The 26,697-nt window shown below is 47.6% G+C and overlaps 1 protein-coding gene across 1 annotated transcript; it reads left to right on the forward strand.

Moving 5' to 3' along the window:
* On the forward strand, positions 1 to 25,064 carry KCNMB4 (potassium calcium-activated channel subfamily M regulatory beta subunit 4). Its single transcript, XM_075727786.1, has 3 exons — positions 1 to 339; positions 14,343 to 14,467; positions 24,896 to 25,064. The coding sequence occupies exons 1-3, from the start codon at positions 1 to 3 to the stop codon at positions 25,062 to 25,064; spliced, it is 633 nt and encodes a 210-aa protein (XP_075583901.1).
* Positions 25,065 to 26,697: the final 1,633 nt, after the last annotated feature.

Consider the following 26,697-nt stretch of genomic DNA (forward strand, 5'->3'; position numbering starts at 1 on the left):
ATGGCGCGGAGCCGGGCGGCTTACGAATACACGGAGGCGGAGGACAAAAGCATGCGGCTGGGTTTCCTCCTTATCGCCGCCGGTTTGCTTTCCCTCCTGGGCTTGGGTTGTTGCTGGCTTCATCCAGCGTTGCAGGAACGGGGCGGCGGTGGCTTCGCCAACTGCACGGTGCTGGGGGTGCGGCTGCTTGGGGAGCGCTTCGCTTGCACCTTCTCCTGCGGGGTGGCCTGCCGAGGCACTGCCCGCTACCCCTGCCTCCAGGTCCTGGTCCGCACATCCCGCTCCTCCGCGCCCGCGCTGCTCCATGAAGACGAGCGGCAGCTCCGCACCAACCCTAAGGTGAGACCCGACCCGCGCCGCGCCCCCAAAACGCGGCACCCGCGGGGCGAGTCCTGCCCCTCCTCGCCGCGGTGCTGGGTGCCCTCTCACTGCCCCTGGTGCCCGACATCGGGGTCCGGGTCCCCCGTCACCGCCCTCCGCTGGGGCGCGGGTTTTAGACTGAGGAGGGTGGGATATGGGTGAAGTCACGGAGCATCCCTCTGGAATGCCCCTGTGCTGTTACTCAGAAAAAAGTCTATACAGAGTACATGTATAAAAATACTATACATGGTATGCATGTGTATCTATATGGTGTGTATGTATCTAGGCTGTATATGTAGTGTATACACACTGTATATAGTTATAGTCTAACACTATAGTATACAGAGTACATATATAAAAATACTATACATGGTATGCATGTGTATCTATATGGTGTGTATATATCTAGGCTGTATATGTAGTGTACACACACTGTATATAGTTTAACACTATAGTATACAGAGTACATATATAAAAATACTATACATGGTATTTGTGTATATATATATGGTGTGTATATATCTAGTGTGTATATATAGTGTACACACATAGTGTATACACACTGTATATAGTTATAGTATAACACTATAGTATACAGAGTACATATATAAAAATACACGGTATGTGTGTATATATATATGGTGTGTGCATATCTAGGGTGTATATATAGTGTATACACACTGTATATAGTTATATTATAACACTATAGTATACAGAGTACATAAATAAAAATACTATACATGGTAAGTGTGTGTATATATATGGTGTGTGTATACACACTATAGTTACAGTATAACACTATAGTTATAGTATAACACTACATATACAGTAGTAGTATACATACACACACTATATATAGTTATAGTGTAACACTCTGTATATAGTATAACACTATATACACACACACTACATATATACACATTTTTCCCCAAACGGCCCCAGCCCCAGATTACCCTTCCCGCGGGAGGCTGAGTGCACCCTGCAGCGCCGCGGGGAGCAGTGGCCGTGGCTCCGCTGCTGGTCCCCGGTTCGCCCCACCGGCAGCCCCCGGGTGCCGGTGGGAAGCCAGGGAGGAACTCCTGCTGCCGGCAAGGAGCTCCGACTGCCCGAGCGGTGACCGATGCGGTCGCGCTGCGTGTCCCGGAGGGTGAGGGGCTGCCCAGACCAGCTCCCCGAAGCGCAAGGGGAAATTTTAACGGAGCTGCTGCTGATGGGGCGCTGGGGAGAGGGCTGCGCCGAAACAGAAGTTTCCTTGGTGCTGTTTTAACTCCTTAACTTCTCCACCCACATGAAAATGGACCTAGCGGAAGTGTCTTTAAAGTTGTATCTTCTAGCAAGCTAGGATAGTCTGAAGGCAATGTGTGACTTATGCTTTTTCTTTCTTTAAAGGCAGTTATTCAGCTTTCTCCTTTTACTCTCTGTGCTGAGCAAGGATTAACTTGCCAGCGTGCTGCCTGAGTAGAGGAGATTTTGTTAAGTAGTTTTTAGAAAATAAAAACCACGGCAGAATCCTCCCTCTTCCCCCTTAAAGAACCTGAAATTGGGAGCATATTGGAGAAGCAAATTTCGTCTCTTTGACCGAGATGCAGATGTAAGGCAGTGCTAAGCGTGGTGCAGGGATCTGCGTGCAGGGGCTGGGGAGCAGATCTGTGTGTCCAGTTTGGGATGTGCAGCCTCACATCTCCGCAGTCATCGTTATACCGGTGTGGCTCTGTCCCTTGGAAGGCGGATTAAGTTGCAAGCTCAGGGTTTGGGGGTTACTCTGTTCCCCTTGGCAGCTTGTGGGTTTGGAAGGGTGGTCAGGGCAAAGATCAGCAGAGCGAGAAGCAGGACAATAAGTCTGACGGGATTTGGATTAAAATGATGCCGCAGTGCTAGATGGTGCCTGATAGCGAAGCGGCTGAAATGTTGGCCTGTGAGGGACCTTTGCAAACTTCACCTTTCCCTGGGGATGCTGCTGCCAGGCTCCCTGCAGACACGGCCGTGCTTAGAGAGGCACACCGTGAGCACCCCAGCTGCCCGAGCACCGGGACTCCCCTAAACTTCTCTCCATCTTCAGGCAGGCAGGGTGTAGTTGGGTGAAATGCAGGAGAAAAGCCACGCTTTTGACGTGGGGCAAAGGCGCCATGTCGCTACAGAGGGTGCCGCACGGCTGTCCCTGGGCACGGCCCGACGGCCCCGTTGTGGCCATCTCCAGCAGGGATGGGAGGTGGGCAGTGGGCGGTGAGCCGTGCCACCAGCACGCCTGGGCTCGGCAGCTCTTGCAGCGTCCTCGGTTTCAGCAGAGGCTTTCAACCACAGCGTGTCTCTGAGTAGCCCGAGTGCTTTGTTTTGTTTTTCCTTCTTGGTCTGGTCTTCTCCGGCCTTTCTGGAAGTCCGGTGGGAAGAGGATTGCCCTACCCAGGGGCTGGATTGCAGTTTCTGCAGGGAGGCATCTAGAGCTTCAGAAGCAATGCCTGTAAATGTCACTCAGAAACCTGTTTTTATTTAACAATTAGTAAGGAAACACAGGGCTGCGTGTTGGCAGAGCGCTGTACTTGCATGCTCTTACAAGTATAATCAGTTTTCTCTAGCTTGCACCTTGCATCTCTGGGTGTGGGCTGTTCACCCTGCGTGGCGGTGGGCTCCCTCCTCCCCGCTCGAGCAACAACCACCCGTGGGGTGGTGATGGCTGCACCCAGCTTGTGCTGGGCGTTGGGGACGGCACCGCAGTAGCTAAGGGCTGTCTGGAGGAGTGACCCAAACGTCTTGCTGGTGTGCAAATATGACTATAAGTCAGTCATCTTACTCGATAAATAGTGGGCAGCCCAGGGCCCTTTGAGCTCTCCTGCACGGCGGCAGGCTGCATGCCAGCATCTCTCCTTGAGTAGGGACGCCTTTCAAGGTTACTACTCGAGGTTGAGAGATGCCTTGCCGCAACAGATCCTCGGTAAGCGACTAATAGCATACTAAACTTTGAAATCTTAGCTAAATGATATCAGGGATTGATTGTGCATATATAATCCTTTAGACATAAACCGTTGACCAAGTCTGGGACTAGGATTGGATCCAGCCGCACCTAGACTCCTCTTTGAGAAGAAGTTTAGAAAGCAAGGGGGTCCTTTCTGAACCTCATGACTCAACGGGAGGGTCCCCCTGGCAGTTTTGTCTGACCCTGTCCTCTATGTAGTAAATAATCAGGTGTACCGTGCCATCGAATCCTGTTAAAGCACTGTCGCATTTACCATTGAACTTTGTTAACTCCCTGTTTTATATCAATAAAGTATATTTTTGTTTCTCTCTCATGAGTGAAGTGCACTCTCACTCCATCCGCGACACCCTGGGTTATTGATTGCTGAGGATTAAATCTGATTTACCAGATGAGACCGAGCAGAAAGGATGTATTTTTTTTGATGTAACCGCGTCCTCTGGTAGTAATTGAATTTAACTAAGTGGAAAACAACATAGAAAAAAAATGGGATCCAGTTATTTTCCTTACCTTAAGAAGCTTATGTAAAACCAATACAAAATAAGAAGAAAAGTTGTTTAGGTCTCATTAAGAACATACCTTTTTAAGGGAATGAAGCGTGTATAGCTGTCGCTTTGGTTTTCCCTTTTTTCCCCTAGTTTAACATCTGCGGAGCTGAGCAGTTACACTCTTCTTTTAATTTTTTCTCCTAAAGTCTCACTGTCTTGAAAAGCTTTCAGGGTTTTATGCTGAAATAGGTTAGTCATAGCAACAGAGTAGGAATCTGCTGGATTTAACGCTTGGGATCCAGTATGTATTTGTGAATGAACACTTAGGGAGCTGTTTAACCTTTCCTGTTTCCATCGCCTTCTTGCAGCATGCTTGCCTGTGTTTGTGCAATTAGACATACAACACGCTAATCAGAGCCAACTAACTAGAAGGAAAAAAAAAAAAGAAATATTTGGTTTGGAATGATCTTAAGATTTTACATTCTGTCTAGCTGCTCTGTGTGGGGTAGCAATTCTTCCTGGTAGATCAATAGTGGTGGAAAAGGCATAGTTCAGGCTCCTTACAACATGCAACAATATTGAATCAGTTGACAGCTTCACTCCACCCAAAAATTCCCAGTGTATTGGACTAAAATTATTCTACTTTCAGTAGTAGAGTGAGCTGGTGTATAAACATACCGTCAGCTACAAATCTGTCTGTTTTAGCGAGGTCTAGCTACAGGAAAAAGAAACTATTTTTTTTTCTCTCTCTTGCTTCCTAAGATAATCACATCATTGTACAGCCCAGCATTCATTTCAGCTCTTAAAAGATTATATAGCTGGGTCAGAGTTAATCCAGAAACGTATATATAAAGCACCAGGCACGATGACATTTGTGTTCAGTCAGAGTGATTTGTGGATTTCTTTTTTTTTTTTTTTTTTTCTTATTTAATTGTTGTCTCAGAGGAAGAAATTTCAGCGGGGGGACGGTAGCCTTTCTTTGGCTGCCTTGATAGCAATAATAGTCTCTGAGATAAGGCTTAAGGGGGATTAATTCCAAAGTCAATTTGTCACTATCATTCTGGCCATCATGTGCATCGGCAGCGCATACAGCCAGCGCTGGGGCCAGGCTATAGGTTTGGATGGGTGAAATGACAGTGGAGTATGACAGCTGCTAAAAAGATCAGCTTTCTGGCTCTTCAGAATTTTCCCTTTCTATGCTTAAAGTTAAGCGTAGGACTTGCCGACTGTTTTGTTGAAGAAACTTTCAGGGGAGTGAATGGTGAGCCTGATGTTAGCAGCTGCGCAGCAGGACCCGGTTCTCCCTGTCCCCATCCCTGGAAGGGGAGCAGAGCAGGTAGCTGCTGCTCCTGTCACGCTTCTTTCTGTAACTGCTCAGCCTGACGAGATGACACACAGTTCTCTCTTCTGTGCACTTATAAATAGAGTTGGTTTTGCTTTTTGGATTCTCTTAAATATGACCCATAACAGAAGAGGTTTAATACCAAAATATGCCCAACCCTACAATAATTTTGGGAGGGTCTGGTGCATCTGGTGAAGCATCAGATCTGTGCTCGGGCTGGTGCCTGTAATGGGCAAACTCTGCAGATGCTGTCTAGCGATTCCTCTGGAAGCAGCCCCAGGTGCCGCAGATAAACCCCATCGCCCTCCCCTCTCGCCTGCAGTGCCCCTCACTGCCTCGAGCTTCTGTGAGGGGTTGTGGGTTTGGTCGCTCCTGGTGGGTTTGTCTGTGCTGAAGGCTGCAGGTGAAAACCAGACGTGATGCTTAGCTCCAGCTCCCTCAGTACAGTCCCCTGGGAGGGGGGCATTTTTTTGTACTAATGGGGTGAGTTCCCCCGCTCATCTCCTGCCACAGTGAGATGGTTGTGGCAGCGCTTCCTCCCTGCCAGACCATGAAGTTATCTTCAGTAATGCATGGAGATGCTCACATACAAAGTTAGGAGAAGCCCATACATTGCTTGGTGTGGTGGATTGACCTTGGCTGGCCACCAGGTGCCCACCAAGCCATTCCATCACTGCTCTCCTCAGCTGGACAGGGGAGAGAAAATATAACGAAAAGCTCGTGGGTCGAGATAAGGACAGGGAAAGATCACTCACCAATTACTGTCAAAGGCAAAACAGACTCAACTTGGGGAAATTAAATTAATTTATTACCAATCAAATCAGAGTAGGGTAATGAGAAATAAACCCAAATCTTAAAACACCTTCCCCACATCCCTCCCTTCTTCCCAGGATCAACTTCACTCCTAAATTCTCTACCTCCTCCCCCTCAGCGGTGCAGGGGGATGGGGAATGGGGGTTGCGGTCAGTTTATCACATGTTGTCTCTGCGGTTCCTGCCTCCTCACACTCTTCCCCAGCTCCAGTGTGGGGTCCCTCCCATGGGAGACAGTCCTCCATGAACTTCTTCAATGTGGGTCATTCCCACAGGCTACAATTCTTCAACTGCTCCAGCGTGGGTCCTGTCCATAGGGTGCAGTCCTTCAGGAGCAGACTGCTCCAGCGTGGGTCCCCCGCGGGGTCACAAGTCCTGCCAGCAAACCTGCTCCAGTGTGGGCTCCTCTCTCCACAGGGCCACAGGTCCTGCCAGGAGCCTGCTCCAGCGTGGGCTTCCCACGGGGTCACAGCCTCCTTCAGGCACATCCACCTGCTCTGGCGTGGGGTCCTCCCTGGGCTGCAGGTGGATATCGGCTCCCCCATGGACCTCCAAGGGCTGCAGGGGGACAGCCTGTCTCGCCAGCCTGTCTTTACTATGGGCTGCAGGGGAATCTCTGCTCCAGTGCCTGGAGCACCTCCTCCCCCTCCTTCACTGACCTTGGTGTCCGCAGAGCTCTTCCTCTCACATATTCTCACTGCTCTCTTCCCACTGCTGTGTTGCAGCAGGTTTTTCCCCTTCTTCAATGTGTTATCACAGAGGCACTACCACTGTCACTGACTGGCTTGGCCTTGGCCAGTGGCAGGGTCCATCTTGGAGCCGGCTAGCATTGGCTTTATCAGACACAGGGGAAGCTTCTAGCAGCTTCTCACAGAAGATACCCCTATAGCCCCCCTGCTACCAAAACCTTGCCGTGCAAACCCAATACACTTGGAGATCAGGAGTCAGAAATTGTTGGCTTTGGTGGTGCATCGTACTTTTGCAATGATACTTTACCTAGAGTGTCCTTTCCTCTCCTTCATTTCACCGCAAGCTTCCCAACCTGCATGGGACACAATGTGGGGGCTCTCTGCCACACAAAGCAAATGGTACACGCTGTGTCCCATAGTTCACCAGCAGCCAGGAGGATGGTCCTCAACAAGACACTTGGAGACTGAGGCTGGAGACTTGCTTCTTAGTACCATCGGTTTGTCTTCTGATGGGCTGACTTGCTTCTGCTTTGGGCCCTTATCTCTGTTTGCATTTGAGACTTTCTTGGTCTCATCTTCTAGACAGTATTGAGACAGCTTCCCTCAGAACCTACCAAGTCTGTCTTCTTTTTCCTAAAAATGTGACTAAATTAGGCAAGAATTAATCTTTGAAAAGCATGAAATGCAACCTGGAAGCGAAACCATGGCTGAGAGTTCATGCCTCTGCCCTTTCTCCATGATATGGAAGAATATCTGCTCCGATGAAGTGTTCAGAAGGACTGGGAATCTTCCTAGGCATCTGCAGAGACAATAGAGTGGGAGCATCCAGCAGCAAACATAGATACAAATCTTACAAAATCTTGGTGTAAAGGTATATTAGCTGCTCACTGACATTTTTACTGAATTGAATCCTGAGTCATCTATCCAAACACTGGCTGTGATTGAAGGGGGAATATTATTAGCCTGATACTGGTTTTGAGCTGTGTAATTGAGACTGTGTTTGAATTGCATAATAATTTTATCGTTGCTATGACATAGCGTAGGAGGTGCGATTATGGCACCATGTACCAATAGATCCACTGAAAAGGCCTCCACTCTATTAGATTTATTCTGAATGTCTGATCTTAAGTGCTGTTCTCCAACTTCATTGTAACTTGTTTAAAAAAAAAAAAAATCAAAGTAATACAGAGTGGGACATTTCCATTGAAAATGGATGTTGCTGCATGAGCTGCAGTTGAGCACAAGGCATCCTAACTTGCTTTCAAACACTGGGCACTTATTTATGTTTTGATGGTAGGATTTCATGCTGTGTCTTGTGGGGGAGGCCTGTGGAATTAACCTTTCAGAAACTGCCTGTTGCCAAAGCAGGAGGTCATTTCAGGTTCATCCACCAACTTGCAGCAGCGAAAGTTGCCAGGTTATGATTTCCTTTTATCCGCGTGCTGACTGCTTTGGAGAGCAATACAGCTGATCAAGCAGAGCGCCCAAGAAGTGTGCTTGGGAGGCTGGGAAAAGAGAGATCCACCACCTACATTCATCAGAAGGGGCCAAAATGAACGTCAGGTTGGTGGGAACTGTGCTGACATCCTGGGGAGGCAAACCAGCTCTGTGCAGCAGGTGATCAGTCCACGTTGGAATTGGACCTTGGGTGTTCACCGTGGCTCAAGGCCTTCATCAGGTTGAGCAGATGTTTCAGGGTGACCCCTGCGATTCATGTGATGATGATTTTGCCTCGGGCAATGAGCACTCCTCTCTTTGAGATTGTTAATTCTCGACAGGCTCAAACAATGAGGTCCCAAAGATTTATCGCAAGACCCCGGGTGTCTTCTTTGTGTTTTTCACATGAAGATAAAGAGAAAGAGGTGGAAATGAATCCAGTGTGTTTTCTGTCAGCTGCCGTTGGGATTACTTGTGCAAAGAGTGGTGTGAAGTGCCTCTACACCAATGCACACAACATGGGCAACAGATGGGAGGAGCTGGAAGTCACTGTGCTGCTAGAAAGCTATGACCTAGTTGCCATTAGTGAAACTTGGTGGGATGAAACCCATGACTGGAGCATGGCTATCGATAGCTACAGGCTGTTCAGAAGGGACAGGCAAGGAAGGGGGGGTGGAGGCATTGCCCTCTACACCAAGAATTGGATAGAATGTGAAGAGCTGTCTCTGAAGAATAGCCACAAGCAGGTTGAAAGCTTATGGGGAAGAATTAGAGACCAAAGCAACAAAAACAACCTTGTGGTTGGTGTCTACTATAGGCTGCCTGATCAAGGGGAGCCTATTGATGAAGCCTTCTTACTCCAGCTACAGGAGGCATCACACTCGCATGCTCTGGTCCTGCTGGGGAACTTCAACCACCCCAACATCTGCTGGAAAAGTAGCATGGCAAGCTATAGGCAATCCAGGAGACTCCTGGACTGTATTGAGGATAACTTCTTAAGCCAGGTAATAGCCAGCCCGACCAGAGGTGATGTGATACTGGACCTGATGGTCACCAACTCAAGTGAGCTAATCGGTGATGTCAAGATTGGAGGCAGCCTGGGCTGCAGTGATCATGCACTGGTGGAGTTCACAGTCCTGAGGCATATGGGTCAGGCAAAGTGTAAAGTCAGGACCCTGAATTTTAGGAAAGCAAACTTCCAGCTGTTCAAGGAATTTGTCAGTAGGACCCCCTGGGAAGCTGCCCTCAGGGACAAGGGAGCAGAACAGAGCTGGCAGATCTTTAAGGATGCTTTCTATAGAGCGCAAGAGCTCTCGATCCCCAGGTGTAAGAAATCAGGTGAGGGAGGCAAGAGACCAGCATGGCTGAGTCAAGACCTGCTGGTCAAACTAAAGGGCAAGAAGGAAATGCACAGGCAGTGGAAGCAGGGACAGGTATCCTGGGAAGAGTATAGAGACTCTGCCAGGTTGTGTAAGGATGGGCTCAGGAAGGCCAAGGCATGGATGGAGCTGAACTTGGCAAGGGATGCAAAGAATAATAAGAAGGGCTTCTACAGGTATGTCAGCCAGAAATGGAAGGTCAAATAAAGTGTACTCCCCCAATGAGCAATATTGGCAAACTGGTAACAATGGACAAGAAGGCTGAGGTACTCAACAACAACAACTTTTTTGCCTCAGTCTTCACTGGCAACCTCTCTTCCCACACCTCTTGAGTGGATGGACTGCAAGGCAGTGACTGGGGGAGCAAAGTCCCTTCCATGGTAAGAGGAGGTCAAGTGACCACCTGAGGAACGTGAATATACATACACCTATGGGACCTGATGAGATGCATCCCAGAGTCCTGAGGAAACTGGATGATGTAGTTGCCAAGTGAGTCTCCATGATACTTGAAAAGTCATGGCAGTCAGGTGAAGTCCCTGCTGACTGGAAAAAAAGAAATATTGCACCCATTTTTAAAAAGGGTGGAAAGGAGGACCCTGGGAACTGCCAGCCGGTCAGCCTCATCTCTGTGCCTGGGAAGATCATGGAACAGATCCTCCTAGAAGCTGTGCTAAGGCACATGGAGAACAAGGAGGTGATTCGAGACAGCCAGCATGGCTTCACCAAGGGTAAGTCCCGCCTGACCAACCTAGTGGCCTTCTATGAAGGAATGACTGCATCAGTGGGCACGGGAAGAGCTATGGATGTCATCTATCTGGACTTCTGTAAGGCCTTTGACACAGTCCCCCACAACATCCTTCTCTCTAAATTGGAAGGATATGGATTTGATGGGTGGGCTGTTCGGTGGATGAGAAACTGGTTGGATGGTTGCATCCAGAGGGTAGTGGTCAATGGCTCAATGTCCAGATGGAGATTGGTGACAAGTGGTGTCCCTTCCCTCAGGGGTCTGTACTGGGACCAGTACTGTTTAATATCTTCATCAATGACATAGATGGTGGGATTGAGTGTACCCTCAGCAAGTTTGCAGATGACACCAAGCTGAGTGGTGTGGTTGACACGCCTGAGGGATGGGATGCCATCCAAAGGGACCTGGACAAGCTGGAGAGGTGGGCCTGTGTGAACCTCATGAGGTTCAACAAGGCCAAGTACAAAGTTCTGCATCTGGGTCTGGGCAACCCCCAATATCAATACAGACTGGGGGGTGAAGGGGTTGAGAGCAGCCCTGCGGAGAAGGACTTGGGGGTACTGGTGGATGAAAAGCTGGACACGAGCCAGCAATGTGCGCTTGCAGCCCAGAAAGCCAACCATGGGCTGCATCAAGAGCAGCGTGGCCAGCAGGTCGAGGGAGGTGATTCTCTGGTGAGACCCCACCTGGAGCACTGCGTCCAGCTCTGGGGCCCTCAGCACAAGAAGGACATGGACCTGCTGGAGCGGGTCCAGAGGAGGGCCACAAAAATGATCAGAGGGATGGAACACCTCTCCTATGAGGCCAGGCTGAGAGAGTTGGGGTTGTTCAGCCTGGAGAAGAGAGGGCTCTGGGGAGACCTTACTGCAGCCTTTCAGTACTTAAAGAGGGCCTGTAAGAAAGTTGGGGACAAACTTTTTAGCAGGGCCTGTTGCGATAGGACAAGGGGTAATAGTTTTAAACTAAAAGAGGGTAGGTTCAGACTAGATGTAAGGAAGAAATTTTTTACAATGAGGGTGGTGAAGCACTGGAACAGGTTGCCCAGAGAGGTAGTGGAGGCCCCATCCCTGGAAACTTTCAAGGTCAGGTTGGATGGGGCTTTGAGCAACCTGATCTAGTGGAAGAAGTTCCTGCTCACTGCAGGGGTGTTAGACTAGATGACCTCTAAAGGTCCCTTCCAACCCAAACTATTCTCTGATTCTATTCTATGATTCTGTGTCTCTAAGTTTGAGTTACAGAGAGCATATTCACTGTTGTCCCCAATTTCCAGGTGTTCCTCCTGTATGTACTGTCAGTACTCTTACACACTGTATTGCCTTGGCATGGGGAGAGATGCACATGTTGATTGGGAAAGCTCTCTGTGGGCCCCTTTACATCTTCTAAATCAAGCAAAATCCCTGCCCTGAAAAACTTAATTGTAATAGCTTCATACTAGCTCAAAGTGTGGGGACTGATGTCAAAAAAAGTGAAGTCGTCTGTGACGGAGCTGTCCTTGGAGACTGTTATAGTTTGCCGCTTGTCTGTTCAGGTGGACATCTCTTGGAAAAAGAGATCTCTGCAGTTGTTTCTAAGCCTGAAACTCAGGATGGGAATAAACAACAGTTGACCAGGTTGTGAACTATGTGAAGGATTCATGCGATATTTGCGGGAGGTTGAAGCTCTCTGAAGGATCCAGAGAAAGTTTGGCCAGCAGAGGAGTAGTGGGGTGGTCGCACTTTCATAGCAGAGGACAGGAGTAGGCTCAGCCATGAGGAAGAAACATTTCAGAGGAGAGAAAGAGAGGCTGTGTACTGGAGCTGGTACCACAGGAAAAGGAGTTTTTGAGATCACTGAGGAAATTTAGGTGGAAGAATGTATGTGGTAGCTAGTTGTTTTGTCTAGTTCTGCACTTCGTGTGCTGGCTAAATAGTGGTTGGCTGGGGGGACTCTGAGTAAAGCCTGTTTGCTTCTACTCTCTTGTATCCCTAAAAGCTGTGGGCTTGAGGAAGAGCAGGGTGTAGAGTACTGTCAGACATAGGCAGTGGGAGTACAACCGGTGGGATATGGTACCATTTCCACAGCAGTATGTGAAAGACATCACAAAGGAAATCACTGGATTGGAGAAGGCTGGGAGTGCTGGACAGTGGGCCGAGCAGGGAGGACCAGCAAGGGACCAGGTGGAATGGTGTGGCATGTTGGTGGCTGTCAGATGTCAGCAGGGTCAGCATTGCCCTCAGGTGTCTTCGTGCCAACTCTGCTGACTGCGTCCAGCTGCTGCACAGATGTGTTCGTGCACTGGGAGGGTGGAGGAAAGAGGAGTGTGGTTGATGCTTCCAAAGTACACAATCAAACCAAAAACATTGCCGGCCAAGGAATATTATCTAAGATGGAAATAACTGTGCGTGATAAACACTGTGTTCTGGTTTCTGAAGCAGAGTGGTGTTGCTGCTTGTTTCTGTCCTTTGTCATCAGCAGCAGGGGAATCCTTGTATAGGGTCATCTGAACAGGGATCTAAAGGGAGCTCTGTGCCATGGCACCACCAGATGTGGGCCCATGTGAAAATGGATCCCCTTGCATGTGAAAAAGGCAAGTTTCAGCTTGGAAGCAAGAAGCAAGACCTTGCAGATCCTTCCAGTCTGAAGCATGGAAGCTACTGGCAGCAATTGTAAGTGCTGACAGAAGTGGTCAGGTTTTACATGATCAGGCCAAGAAAATCCTGAGATTTCTCCCATCCCCCTGGAACGGCAAAGATTCCAGCTGTTGTACAGTGGAGATGGACTTCTAGGTCTGTACAGCTTGGGAATAGCGTGCAGCTCGGGGCACAGTAGGCCCCTGTGAAACCTCACCAGATGGAGAGGGAAAGGAAAGCACTCACTAGGCACAGTGAGTCACAGTGATCTTTATTTTCAGGTTAGAGAGGCTATCTCCTTGTTGTTATTGCCTTCAGGATACTGTGAAGAAACTCATGTTGTGATCATATGTGGGGATCGCTTTAGGGGCTTCCCACACCCTGCATCTCCTGCTTCCTCATCCTACCTAAGTAGGAGGCTTTTTAGCTGCCTTGCCAGTCACTTTTTTCTGCTTGCAGCTCCCAACTTTAAAGGAATTAAAAATCTGTGTGTACACCTGGACCCTTGCTGTCCGTGCGTCCTCCAGGGCAAAAAGCCTTTATGTTATCCAAGGATCAGTTAAGCTGTGTTACGCAGTTTGGTTCAACATCTCCTGTAATGATCTCCCGCATAGATGGCTGGTAACAATAGGAGGATTTTGCTTGGATGCTGAGATCTTGATACCACCAATACTGGATTCAGTTGACTATTTGTTTTTTTCTTGCTTAACTCCCTGTGGCTGGGAAGGAAGGGTGGTGTGTCAAAGACGAGACTTGGAGACAAGGTATGTGGGTTGTGTGTGACCCAGACTTGAGTCTCTGAAAGCCCGGACGCAAGTGCACTGAGCTGGGGCAGAAACCCCCTTGATCTCTTTGGGCTTTGAAGCAGATGTCTGAGGGTGAGATCTGCAGATAGCTCAGCTGCACGCTCAACTTTTGTTGACTTCTGTGCAGCAGAAGCAGATGCTGAACCTTTCGGCTGAAGCGGGGCTTTGAACTTTCTGTGCTTGTTTCCCTGTGTTGTAATAGTGGAAGAATACCTGTCTTTTGCCAACAGATATCAGCTGGGTATCAGATATCCCATCATCTGGGAAAGCTTGCCGGAATATTTTGGTTATTTATTAGCATGGTGCTAAACAAAATTTGTGATTACGTGCCTCACTGAAAATAGGAAATAGTTCAAATCCAATCCACACAGCTGGCTAGGAATACGTCAAAATGAAACAATCATTTTTACGTTCATTATGCAAAAACCCAAGGTGCTTTGTGGCAGGTTGGTTTGATAACGGAACAAAACATGATGAAACCTTTATTTTGTTTGTGAACACTGGTATATTCTTTTCCAGTACCTGCAGGGAGTAACTAGCAATTGAAGTAAAGTTCAGCTAGCTTTTCTTTTTTCCTTCTTTGGAGCTTGTATTTATTGTCCTTTGCCCATGTCAGTCATACTGGTATTATGAGGAAAATGCACAGAAAGTGATGGCTTGCGTCCTTGAGCGCAGAAGTAACTCTGTTCTGTACTATCTGTTGGCAGTGTTCGTACATCCCTCCCTGCACAAGAGATGATCAGGAGAACTCTGAGAATGTCACATACAAGCAGAACTACTGGAAAGAGAAAGTGGGTTCGCAACCATTTACATGCTATTTTAACCGCTTGAGGTGAGTAATCTACATTTGCATAGGCAGAAGTGCTTCTGCATCTGTTTAACAGCTGTCCATTGGTTCTCTTTGAAAATGTATATAAATGCATGCATATGTATATACACACACACCCATATAGTGATGTGGTTTAGCACACAGAGTTTGGTGCAGAACTTGGCAAGACAAGTATGTTGATGAAAAGCTACACAGAAAGCAGAAAAACTTTACCACTTGAAGTAAATATAAAACTCTGAGGAAAGTTTCCCTTAAAACGTGCCATTTTATGGCAAAAAGCATCTTGGCTTTTAACACTCAGATGGCAGATTTCTGGCTTGGATATTAATGTTCCTTCCCTCTGTGGAAGAGGAACCCTACTGTGTTCATGAGGGGCTGGAAGAAAAGGGGGGATCAGTAAATAGTACAAACCAACTCAGGAATTGTGATCCTAGAGGATTAATGAATCAGATACGTGTAATAAATGTTCACAGAGCTGCCAGTTTTCATACATGCTTGCAGAGTAGAAAGTTGTAACTTCAAGCATCTCCTCTTCTGTTTCAATTCTTAATTTTACTACTGATGTTGATATGATTTATGCGTGTATAAGGATGACATGTGGTTTCCTTCCTCCAGTAAATAGGAAAAGGAGGGAGTCCTTTTACCTGTGTCTTTCTGATGATGATGTGCCGGGAAATAAAAGGTGAAGTGGCAGCAGCAGCTTACTGTTACTGCAGTGTGCAGGCTCGCTGGGAGGACTTGGGAGAACAGTGATGACTGGGATGATAGGTCCGTGTAGACAGGGAGGCGGAAAGAGAATGTTTAATATCTTGAGATCAGCCAAGGTTTTAAAGTGTTTAGGCTCCAATTCTGGAGGCATATGACACTTGCTTAATTTGATCAGCATGAGTGATTTTGATAGATCCAGGGAGACTGTTCTTGGTTGCTAAGTTAAGCACTCAAATAAGTATCTGCCACATCAGAGACTAAAGGAGGAGGTTGGTCCTACCCCACCAGCACCTGGAAGTTAAAAAGATGAAGGAGACCTAGGTGGGAATAGCTTGGTGCTTGCTCATTCAATTCAGGGCTCAGTGTGGGAGTGTTGGCATCAGATATTTAAGTTTATAAAAACACACAGGAGGAAAATGGATGCCAGTGTGTGCTAGGACCTTGGAGGAACTGGGGAGCTGGAGCAGGGTGGCAGACACAGAGATGCTCGACTCTCCTGTGGGTGGCCCGCTGAGTGCCTTGGGAGCTTCAGGTTTGTCCTAGGCTGGTTATGACTGTTGTCCCTTCCCTGGAGAGGCCATAGACCTGGTCGGCGTGCCCAGAATGACGGTCTGTTGTCCCTGGTCAACTCTTTGCAGAGGGAAACCACCAATGCTTTGTAGCAAAAACTAGTTGTTTCTTATAGTGGGGAAAGAAGCATTGTCTACAGCATGCAGAGGGTAAAACTTAGGGCACCCTGTGCAGTGACATCTGGCAGGGACCTTCTTGGGAACTGCCACAAGGTGCCAATGCTTTGGTCTGCTAACCAGGAGCCGAGTGATGATTTTGGCTTCTCTGGGCAGGAGGTGCTGCTAGTTCCCTGTGTTGCCAAGACCTGGGACCTGCAGCAGCTGCTGCCTGAGTGAGCAGGATAGTCAGAAACATGGGATCTTCTGCAGGAGACATCGCGGCTAGGATTCATCTGAGCTGGTGTGGACAATGCTGTGAAAGTTAGCTTTTATAGTTAGTGGAGAGAAATAGGGGCCTTTCATCTTACCCCAAAATAAATGCCTAATACAGGTTGGATGCCCAGAGATGTTTATTTCTCTGCTATAAAGGAGCTTAGGGTGATCTGCTTGGGTGCAGGCACCTAGGTGGTAGGTATCTAGAGCTAGGTGAGCTGGTTCTCACATTCTATCTGTAGGTGAAGCAAAGGTAAAACTTTTTTGAGGTTCCAACTGCTTAGGGTCTGCCATTTACGTAGGTTGACACTGAGGAATTGTGCAGCACTTGAGCAAGGTTTTTTCCTTATAGTTGCTGCATCCTATCCTGTTAAATGTTCTTGCCAAATGCAATGGCTGCCTTGAAACGCTGCCTTTTGCTGGTCATACAACAGTTTATATACAGCAGAAGAGAGGCTCACTGACAGAGATACTTGAAGATAGTCTAAGCTGAAATGTGTAAATCATTTATTTTCTTCTGGAGATAGGAATGAGCTTTGAGAGATAAGTTTTGCTGACTAGGAGTGTGCTTGCTTAGGTATACTTTTAGAGCTACGATGACTAAACAGCTTGTGAAGCAGTAAAAAAATACAAACAGGGAAAAATCTGTTCACTTCAAAATAGAAGTGTGCATGCTTTCTGTCAGTATTTTTTTTAACTGTGTGGATGAGCTAAATCTTCTGTGTCAGTCTGTATAAAGCAGATAGAATATAGTGGTAGGTTCCTTAGAGTAGTATTTGCAATATTAATACTCTCTCTTTTGAAACAGCGGAATAAAATTCTAGGTAAATATCTAAGCAACGAATGAACATTGTCTCCTCTTCGTCAAACTTAATTTAGCATAATTCTCAGAAATGTTGCTGCATGCAGAGCACAGTTAGGTAACATCTCCCTTCAGTTTGGTGGGGCACATTGCAATAGGCTGCTGTGAAAAGAAGTAAATGATGCCATTCGTACAGTTCAAAGTTATACAAAAGGGGTGAGAAGCAGACTGGGCAATTTCAGTAATTCTCAGTTAATATAAATAGAGAGGCCCAGCCCAGCTAGCTATCTGACATTTATCTTAGGGAACCAAAGCGCAGCTTAGCTTGGAGCTCAGCGCTTTGCTGAAAAGCGAGGTTTTGCTTTGCCACGGTAGGCACTTACCTTTAGTGTCCCACTCTGGCTAGCTTTGGGCCAAGTGGTGCATGCTGCGTGGCGAAGTTGCTTTTCTGGACCTCTGGTGAAGGTGCCTGTCTGTTGGTGTGATGATACTCCAGTCTGAAGGGAGCCCTGCCCAGCAGAAACCAGTCCCCAGTGCTTCAGAGCACAAAATAAATGACAAATGCAGATAAAGTTCTTGGGCTGTTGCCAAAGGTTTGAGAAGGCACTGAGCTCTAGTGCTTCAGTATTCATAGATCTCACACCGAGTGTCCCAGGGGGTCTGTAGTCATGACCACATGCAAACAAGGGTCACAGCTGCATGCCCTAAAGTGGGAGGTGTGCGGGAACGGGTGGGATGGGGGAGATCCTGTCACTTTATTTCTTCATGTTCCAGGTCTCATTGACATCAACAACAAGGACAAAAACAGGGAAACCAAGATCTCCATCAGCTCAGACCCCTCAGTCTCATGCCATGCAGAGCGAGACAGAGCAACGTGTGTCAAGCCATTTCTTATTAGTGTCTCATTTATGCAGCATTATTACTTTTTAGCTCTGGGTTCATCCAGTACGGCAAGAATGCTCTGTGGTTCCTTTGCCACAGCACAGTAGATGAGCCAGTCGTGCTTTATACTTCTCTGTGTTTGCTGCAGGATGCTGTACATAAATTCCCCTGAGATTTGAAGAGCAAACACTGTCTAGTGATTAGTGACCACCTGTATGGTGTTGGGGTACCCTGCAGGCCATTTATCTGGGAATAATTATCTGCAGAAGCCAAGGGTGCTCAGGTAGTAGGGCTGCTCATTCATAAATGGTGGAACAGAAATCTCAGTTTGCTTTGGTACTTCACAAAGTTTTCTAAATTAATTCCCTCCAGTCAGAAGATGGCATTGCTATTTCCTATCCTTTCTTTTACTCTATAACCTGTGGAGCAGTGCTCGGGTCTGAGAGGGGAAGGATTTTACTGTTAGTAAGACACAGCACTGCCCCTGCGTGCAGCCATCCAGCCGAGGATCGCTGCATCTTGCAGCAACAGGGGAAAAAAATACTGATGAGTGCTTGCCATAGTGAAGGGATATGAATCATTGTGGGCAAAGTACGTGTATGCTGATTGTGAACATCTTTAAATCCAGATTGTTTGAATACAAAAAATGTTTGTAAGGTTTCCCTACCCCATGCCCCTGCCTCTGTCAGCTTTCTGTGTGTCACATAAATTGCACAGTGTGGTGCATAAGTGGTGACTGAAATGTTTACGTGCCTGTAACTTTTTGGTTGTCGGTGACTTTTTGGTAACTCCACACTGCAGTTCTTCCCATGATGTTCAGTAATTGCTCCGAGGGCTCTGATAGAGGCCTGCTTTATCCAGTGTCTCTTATGAACTGCTTGGCAGCACCTAACAGGGATGTGCTGCATAATGCAACAACTAATCCAGTTACCCCTGGTCAGAGCCCCACGAGGCTCCAGCCCTGAGCTCAGAGTCCTGCTAAAAATAAGTACTGGTCTCACCTTCGAGCAATAAAAACAGAATTCCTCCCTCCTTGTCTACTCAGTGAAAGGGAAAGGTGTTTTCAGAGTTAAGGTAGACTTCTTCAGGGCTTTTTTTTTTTCAGTTTGTTCTTCTTTCACCCTGGGGCTGCTGCAGGGCAGTGGTGATGGTGCTGCACAGTGGCCATCACCATTCGCAGCAGAACCAGCTCTTGATGCCTGAGCAGGGCTTGAAAGTATTAAGGTTTTTTTCCCCCTTCTATCCCATTAGGCCTCTCTCTTGCCCCTGCCACTGTTTCGTGCACTGATAATTGGTGCATCCCCTCGAAAGGCTTTGCATTTACTGAAGAACTGAATGGCAGCGTTGCTAGAAACAAGAGATGGTCCAGAACTGAGCTTAGGGGGAATATGTGCAAACCCCTCTAGTCAACATCTTTGAACTGAATGAAGTATTATATGGAAGTCACAGAGCAAAGATGGGTTTATTAAATGCACTATACTTGCAGGGACAAGGCAGTATCTTTAATTATATCTGCTGATTTTCAATGGGAAAAGAAACACATTTCCAGGCATGACATACCTCCTTTGGGTTTGGCATTGCTGCCTCAGCCCCAGGGGAATGATGCTGTGGGGGCTTCCAGCAAAGCTGTGTCCTTGCCGTGAGAGGGTTTCCCCTGGGGATGGGGGCACCTTCTCTTTTCTGTGTCCAAGTCAAACAACAAGCCTTCAGACTCTGGGAACAGGCAGGTCACCTCTACAAAAGTAGCATGAAAAAGTCAAACCTGCAGTTTCAATACATGCTGACCTTGCCATGCAAAACCAAAACAGTGATGTTGCTATGTTTTGGGTGTCCTGGTAGCTATTTATTTTAATTCCTGAGGAAAGGGGTTGTTTGCTGTGGAAGTGCAGCCCTCTCTCTTTTCTTTTTCCTGCTTGACTGTTAAATACATATTTCTCCTTTCCTCCTGTCACTGTCCCCTTGTTTTCTCTGCCCAGCCCTGCCAGCCTCCTCTGCTGCTCCCCCCAGTCCCACGACAGCTCTGTGGCTCCTTCCCAGGCTCCTGCTCTCCTTGCTTCTCCTGTTGATAAGAGTTATTGTTTTAGAGGTGGAATCCAGAGATTTCAGCTAAAATTTTCTGCTCCTTTGCTCTGTATCTAGCGTTCTCGGGTGGCTGCAGTATTTTCCTGTTGCTGTGGGCTTCTCTTTCATGGGCAGGTGATAACCCCCCAAAGGCTCATTCTCCTGAAGGCCTTATAGGGTGTCTGAACTTCTCCATCGTGGTGCAGCACAGTCCTGGGGGTCTGGTCCTGCCAGCGCAGCTTGGCTCTGGCTCCTCTTGTCTCACAGCACAGCCATCATGATTATCTCAGGGCTCAGAAGTAACTGTGATGGGCCACAAAACCCTCATGGCTCACTGCCAGCAACTTTGCTCTCTTGGTGATGCTCTCCGTCTGTGCTTGGCAAGAGAAGCACCTCTGTGTGCGTATTTCTGATTCGAAAACATGCAGGGCCGCTCTCTTGTATTAATCACTGTGTAAGCCTTGGAGCGAAAGCCAAAGGTTTTTGTACCAGGACAGCAGGACATCATCCAGCTCCTGCTGATCCCCGAGGGGGGCTGGTGCAGTCCCCTGGTAAAAAGCTCAGCCCCAAGCAGGATGCTGCAGTGAGCTGTCCAGCAGCATGGCTGTGTCCCGTGGGTCAAGCAGGGCTTCTGCAGTCCTGGCTGCTGCTCTGGGTACATTCTACAAGCAGATTTTATTCCTTTTCCCTCAGGGTTCATTGCAGGATTGCTTAGGAGTTGTCCCAGGGATGTCCCCAAACACTCTGCAGACTCAGGTGTCAGAGGACAGCTGCTCTGCGCACCTTGCCGGTTCCTTCAGAGGCTGGCCGGGTGGTGGTGGCAGTTCTGCTCTGCCTGAGAATTAATTTCTTCAGGAGGTGGAGGATAGCTCTTCCCCTGTACTGATGCTGTCACGTGGGGATAACAAACAGCCTGGACGAAGTGAAATCCAGCCTGTGTAGGCTAACCTCTTAATTAATCCCTAATGACTTTGCTATATTTAATTCATCTGACTAATTCTGATTCTAACTCCCTCTATCTCCTAATTTTTCCCCAGTCTTTTGTTTTGGACTTTACAGATCTCACATGAAATACCTATGGTTTGTAGCCTGGCACGGATCACCTGAAAACAAATGCAAACGTGTTTATTCTTCAAGTTTTTAGGCAGGCAGCCTCCTAGACCCTCACTCACACTGCCCGCCATGCCAGTCCCTGGCTGCTGAGCCAGGACTTGCAAGTCCAGCTTGCAAGCCACCCCCCTTGTGCCTCCCTACCCCTCTTTTCAAGGAGCAAGTGAAAACCTGGGGATGATCCCAGTTACCTTGTTCACAGGGTGCAGAATGTGAGGCCATGATGAAGCCCCAAGCCTCTGCGGTCACCTCTGCACATCTGCAGAGCCGTGGGGCTGCCGGGGCTGCAGCGTTCCTGCTGCAGAGGACGTCTGGCTGCCCAGCCCCAGCTCCTTGGGCTGCTCTCGCCATGGCCTTGCAAGTCCAGTATAACCCATGTGCCTCTGGGGTGTTTTTCCTCATCAGGGGTGTTTTCCTCTGCCTGGATGGTCCTTCTTAAGTTGTGTTGGCCAGCTTGGCTGCGTGGGCTCCCTGCCAGCACTGGCCCTGTGCTACGGCAGCAGGGCAGTGGGCTCGGGGTCTCGTGCAGCGCGTCACGAGGGTGCAGCAGGGCTGATTTGCCCTCCTCGCTTTGAAAGCTGTTATTTGCCGTTGTTTGCAATCTCAGCACCAAAAAGCCAAGGTAAAAGGAGTTATCTTGTAAAGGAAAATAGTAAACATTTTCTTTTTCAATAACCCCTCTTCAGGTATTTCCCTCTGCTATAAAAGCTGCGTCTCAGTGGGACCTTCTGCTGCCATTACAGTCTCTAAGCTGTTTTCCAGAGCACTTTCCATGACTGGTCTTAGCTCTGGTGGTGGATCTGCAGGGAAGGACTCCTCAACCGGGCACCACCGAGCCCAGGCTCCCATTCTCCGCTGCCTTCTCCTGCTGCCCCAGCGCTCCCCAGTGCTCTCCTCTACGCCCTGTGACATCTCTGCGTGGGTCAGCAGGTGCAGGAAGGAGGGGCTGGTCCTGACAAGAGAGGGAGGGAATCATATGAACGCAAAGAAATGGCATTATACAGTGCCAAAGTTGATCGTGATAAGTTTCCACGGGCTGTTACAGGCAGATAACCGGGACATTGCCATCCAGGAGCATGAGGTTTATTTGCTGGCAGCGCTGTCTACCTTTATTAGCTTTTCTCCTGGGGTCCAGCAGTGCTTGTCTTCACTGGAAAGTTCATCTGGGATAAGATGAAGAGCAGCTGAAAGCATGGTAGCTCTTCCAGAATATCCCTGCAGATTAAATGAAGTAGGAGCAAGGCTGAGATGTGTCCCACCATTTTTTGGCAACAAGAGTCAGTATTGAAAAGCTACATCCTGGAGGGTCCCTGAGCTCTGCCATGCACTGTGTCACCCTCCAGGTGTGCTTCTGCCTCCCCTTGACTAAAGAGGGGCATTTAATGTCTTAAATGTGGTGCCAACAGTAACTTAAGGACATATTTTTGGGAGACCCAGTCATGACTTGGTGCACTGTCTGAAGAGATGCTGTGAGCAGTTGACAGTGAATTGCTGCACACCTTCTGCCATGCAGGAATTGCACAGGGACTCCTGCTGTAGCTACAAATAGCAATAATATCCATCTGAACCCAAACCTCATCCTGAGGCATCATGAAAGGCCTCTGTAAGCCTTTGACTCTTTTCCAAAAGGGAAACTCTTAAATTACTAAGTTGCGCGAGTTACAGTTGCACCTATAATGAGCGTTTGGCATCCATCAGTGCTACCTTTGGTACAGATGTTTTCCAAAATATCTAAGATTCAGTCAAAAGGATATCTGGCTCTCCCCAACCACACTTTCTTTTCTTTAACAGAATCCAATGTTTTAGTTGTTTGCTTGCCCCTTATTTTTTAACTCTTTGAGTAGTATCTGCTTTAAAAAAATAACTTAAAATTCAACCTCACTTGTAAGCTGAGAGCTGCAAGGATTGAATGCTGCCTACTTATGGCCTCCTTGCCAATTAGCCCTCTGTTATTCACAGGTGATGATACAGTAAATGTGAGGGAAGCAGTATCATACCTCCTGGGAAAGGTTTTTTCTGTTCCGGTCTGTCATTTATAAGGCATAGACTGGTGAGTTTGTGCCCATAAAGTTAATATTATTTTATTCAATTTATGATCTCTACATGTGCCTGATTATGTGTCTGGAGCATTTCAGTTGAGCAGACTTCATGTGTTCCGCTATTGAATACATCTGGGCTTCTTTTGATCATTTTTTACGTTGCTGAGTTTCAACTTTTATATAGCTGAGCTGCTCATAATCAGAGTCTTATTCTGCTCCTTACTACACAAATAAAGAGACACACATGGTGCCAGCCTCAGGGACTTGCAGGCTGGCATGGTGCGGAGGAACGTCCACACAGCAATTTTGGGGGAGACCCCCAAATGCAAATGCAGGTGTGATTAAATTGGGGATCAGGTGTAGCCTGGTGGTCTGGCTCCACTGGCTAATTAAGGATGGATAAAACCCTGTCAATTTGCAGGTGTCTCCATTAATTAACTTCTTGGTGAAGGAAAAAGTTTCTTCTTGTTTCCCCTATGGGGAATGTTTTCTTAGGTGCTGCTTTCTGATCAGGACAAAGCTGTTGGGGGACAGACAGCACAGCCATTGCACAGGTATCTGTTCCCATGTGCCACTGCATTAGGAGAGATTAATTCCCAGGACCCGGCTGGATGAGCCTGGGTTGTCAGCATTTTAGGCTGTGAGGTTTGTTGCTCCAAGGAACGTCGTGTAGCCTTGATGGAGCAACGTGGGATGGGAGTGTTCAGTGTAAGTGAGGACCAATATGAGTCAAGACTATATATATTTTCCTAATTAAAGTAAGTTCTGTTTCCTTCCTTTGCAGATAGTTTTCCAGCAGAATGTGTGTCTCTGGCTGTAGATGGGAAAGCAGCAGCAAAGTGCAATTGCTGTGAGACTGATTTCATAACTCTGTTAAACTTCAGGGAGAGCAGAAAGAGCCAGAGCTGAGGAAAGCCTGCCATCAGATTTCCCAACCAACTTCCCAGACTTGGAAGAGGCAGATGGACACCTGATCTTTCAGACATGTGGCATGGCTGAATTTCCAAGCCTCCTGAGATGCCTCCTCCTTGCTATTCTCCTCCTCCCTCCATTTCCCTTTGGAAATGCATAAATCCATCACACACCCAACCATGACTGTGTGTTAGATGCTTGTTAGGCTGAGGCATGGGGGTTCAGATCTGCAGGGGAGGCTCCCCAAAGTGTCTCTGTAGGAGCATATTCAAGTCCACTGAGCAGCTGGTGTTTGCAGTACCGAATCACAGTTTATTGCTGAAGTAGGCTCTGCTGCGAAGGAACTGAGTCGGGAGCCTCCGGCACCCCTGGGCTGGGCAGGAGTCCTCCTGGCCATAGGTTTTGTGCAGACTGGGCCTGGACCACCAGCAGTGCAGTGCTGAGGACAGGGACTGGCTCTCCATCTGGACCCAAACCACAGCCAGGGCTTTGTCAGGAGCCTCCATGTAGCCCCGTCAGGGCTCAAAGCTTAAAGGGGAGCTTTAATTGCACTTTAAACTCATTGCGCAGTGTCTGATGCCATTTGAGGTAGATATGTATAACTGCTGCCTTGGATTATGTTTTCCTTGGAGCAGTTTTTCAATCCACAGTGTGATATTGTATCTCTCACGGCTGTTTGTGATGACCATGACCCCTGGAAGACCTGAAGTACCAATGCTTTTTCAATTTTTTTTATCTGAATGAACTTGTTAGCCTGTAAACACTGCAAGTAGAAAGCCCTCATTGCCTCCCATGAGTGCTGGTGATAGACGGGCAAACGAAAGCAGTGAATGAAATGGTCCACTTAATCATTTTCTAACACTGTTGCAAATAAAACACCTTTATTGTTTCCATGCCAGATAATTTCCACTTATGATGAATTGATGATGTCGAGTTGATTTATATTTTCTCCCACTTCTGTTTCTCCTCTTGGTAGGCCAGATGATGTGATGCTCAATCACACCCATGATGAGACTGTCCTCTTGCACTGCTTCCTCTGGCCTCTGGTTACGTTCCTGGTCGGAGTCCTCATCGTGGTCCTGACAATCTGTGCCAAAAGTTTGGCTGTCAGGGCAGAGGCAATAAAAAAGAAGAAGCATCTGTAAACAGCAAGGCTCCTGATGGAAAAGAAAAACGTGCAAGAAGGTCTCAAGTGGGGCAACTCAACGCATCTGCAGGTCTGCAGGGCACCCGGCTGCGCCTCCTTCCAGTGTCTCATCTGACGGTGGAGTTGCTCTTGCCTCAGGATTATTCTTGGGAGACTGCCCCATGAAATGTCAGCTGATGGCTTCTTCTGCTATGACAGTAAATAAGTATATTCTACCAAAAAAACCCCTACGCTGCACCAAATATGCTTGCGCTGTTAGCCCTGAACAGCAGTTACCCAGGTCCTAGCAGTATTGAGAGACAGTTTATAAAAACCCCTGATTCACTCAATTTCATCTCCACAAAGTGATCTTTAGTATTGTTTCATATTAAATATTTAAAATACTTAATCTTTGATAGACTGTATTTCCAAAATAATAAAGTTTGTTTGGTTTGGGTTTTTTGAAACCTTTGGTTTTGTTTTGTTTTGTTTTGTTTTTAAAAAAAAAGCTTTAGGACAAAAATAACACTCTGGTGATTTTGTTTTTTTTCACTGTGTAGAACTTCATTTTAAAATTCAAACTTTAAATTCTGTTTGGACAACATCTTTCATCGTCACCCATTTATTGTGAAGAAATGTAGAAATCTCTCAGAAATACTTCTCAAAAAATTAAACAGTTATTGGAAAAGGTGATTAAATGCTGGATCTAATTCTATTGCCTCTGTGGTATTCAGTCCCTACAGCTTTTCTTGTCTGCTCTCAGTTACCCTCTTCAGCAAAATGCTCTCAGGCTGTAAGGAGCAGAGTTTTGGAGTGGTTTTACATCAATACATTTTACCAGCGATTCCCCCAAATAGCAGAGTGCCTGAGCGCTTGCTGAGGGGAGCCTGTGAGCCGTGGTGTCACGCACATCATGGGTCTCCAGGGATGGCCAGAGAAGGACATCAACTCTTTGTAGCGCCGTGGGTGTTTGCTGCTGAAACGCCCGTCCCACTCATGCTGGCCTCATGCAGGGTCCCTCCAAGGGGATGTTCCAGAAAATGCAAGGCAGGCTGGCCATGGCATCTCGCTGGGTCGCCTCTCTCTGCTTGTCCCTGCAAATTGCTGTGTACGACGGGAGTACCGGCCCTCGTCTGCTTGCTCGCTGCAGAGATTTCTGTTACGTCTGGAAGTTTCCCCAAGCACATCTGAGACCACAGTCGCTTCATGGCACCCGTCCTCGCCCCTGTAGGGCTGTGCACCCCTGGGACCAGCTGTGCAGCTTTGCAGGGCTGGCACTCAGCAGAGAAGAAAAGCCGCGTGGCTCAGCCAGGAAAGTGAGTCTCTCAGCATGTGATTACTGGCAAAGCATTTTAATCTACATTAACAATTCTGCAATTCTAACCAGACTGTCCATTGTACTAAGCTCTGATATTCTTAGTATTATGCTTAAATACCTTGTGTTTTGTTGTGCTTTTAACACATAGGTGAGGTATTTCCCGAGGATGAGGGAAGTGCTACATTTGAAAGCCTGAAAGCTTTGTTGGCACAAGGCATGGTGACAAACCTGCTTGGATTGCCCAGTCTCCATCTCAGATTAATCATATTGTGCCTTTAAGTGCTGATTTCTGTACGGCTTCTTATTTTGTAAACTTGTACGTGTTGTGGGCATT

Source organism: Pelecanus crispus, chromosome 1 (genome assembly GCF_030463565.1).
Source record: "Pelecanus crispus isolate bPelCri1 chromosome 1, bPelCri1.pri, whole genome shotgun sequence".
Lineage (NCBI taxonomy): Eukaryota > Metazoa > Chordata > Aves > Pelecaniformes > Pelecanidae > Pelecanus > Pelecanus crispus.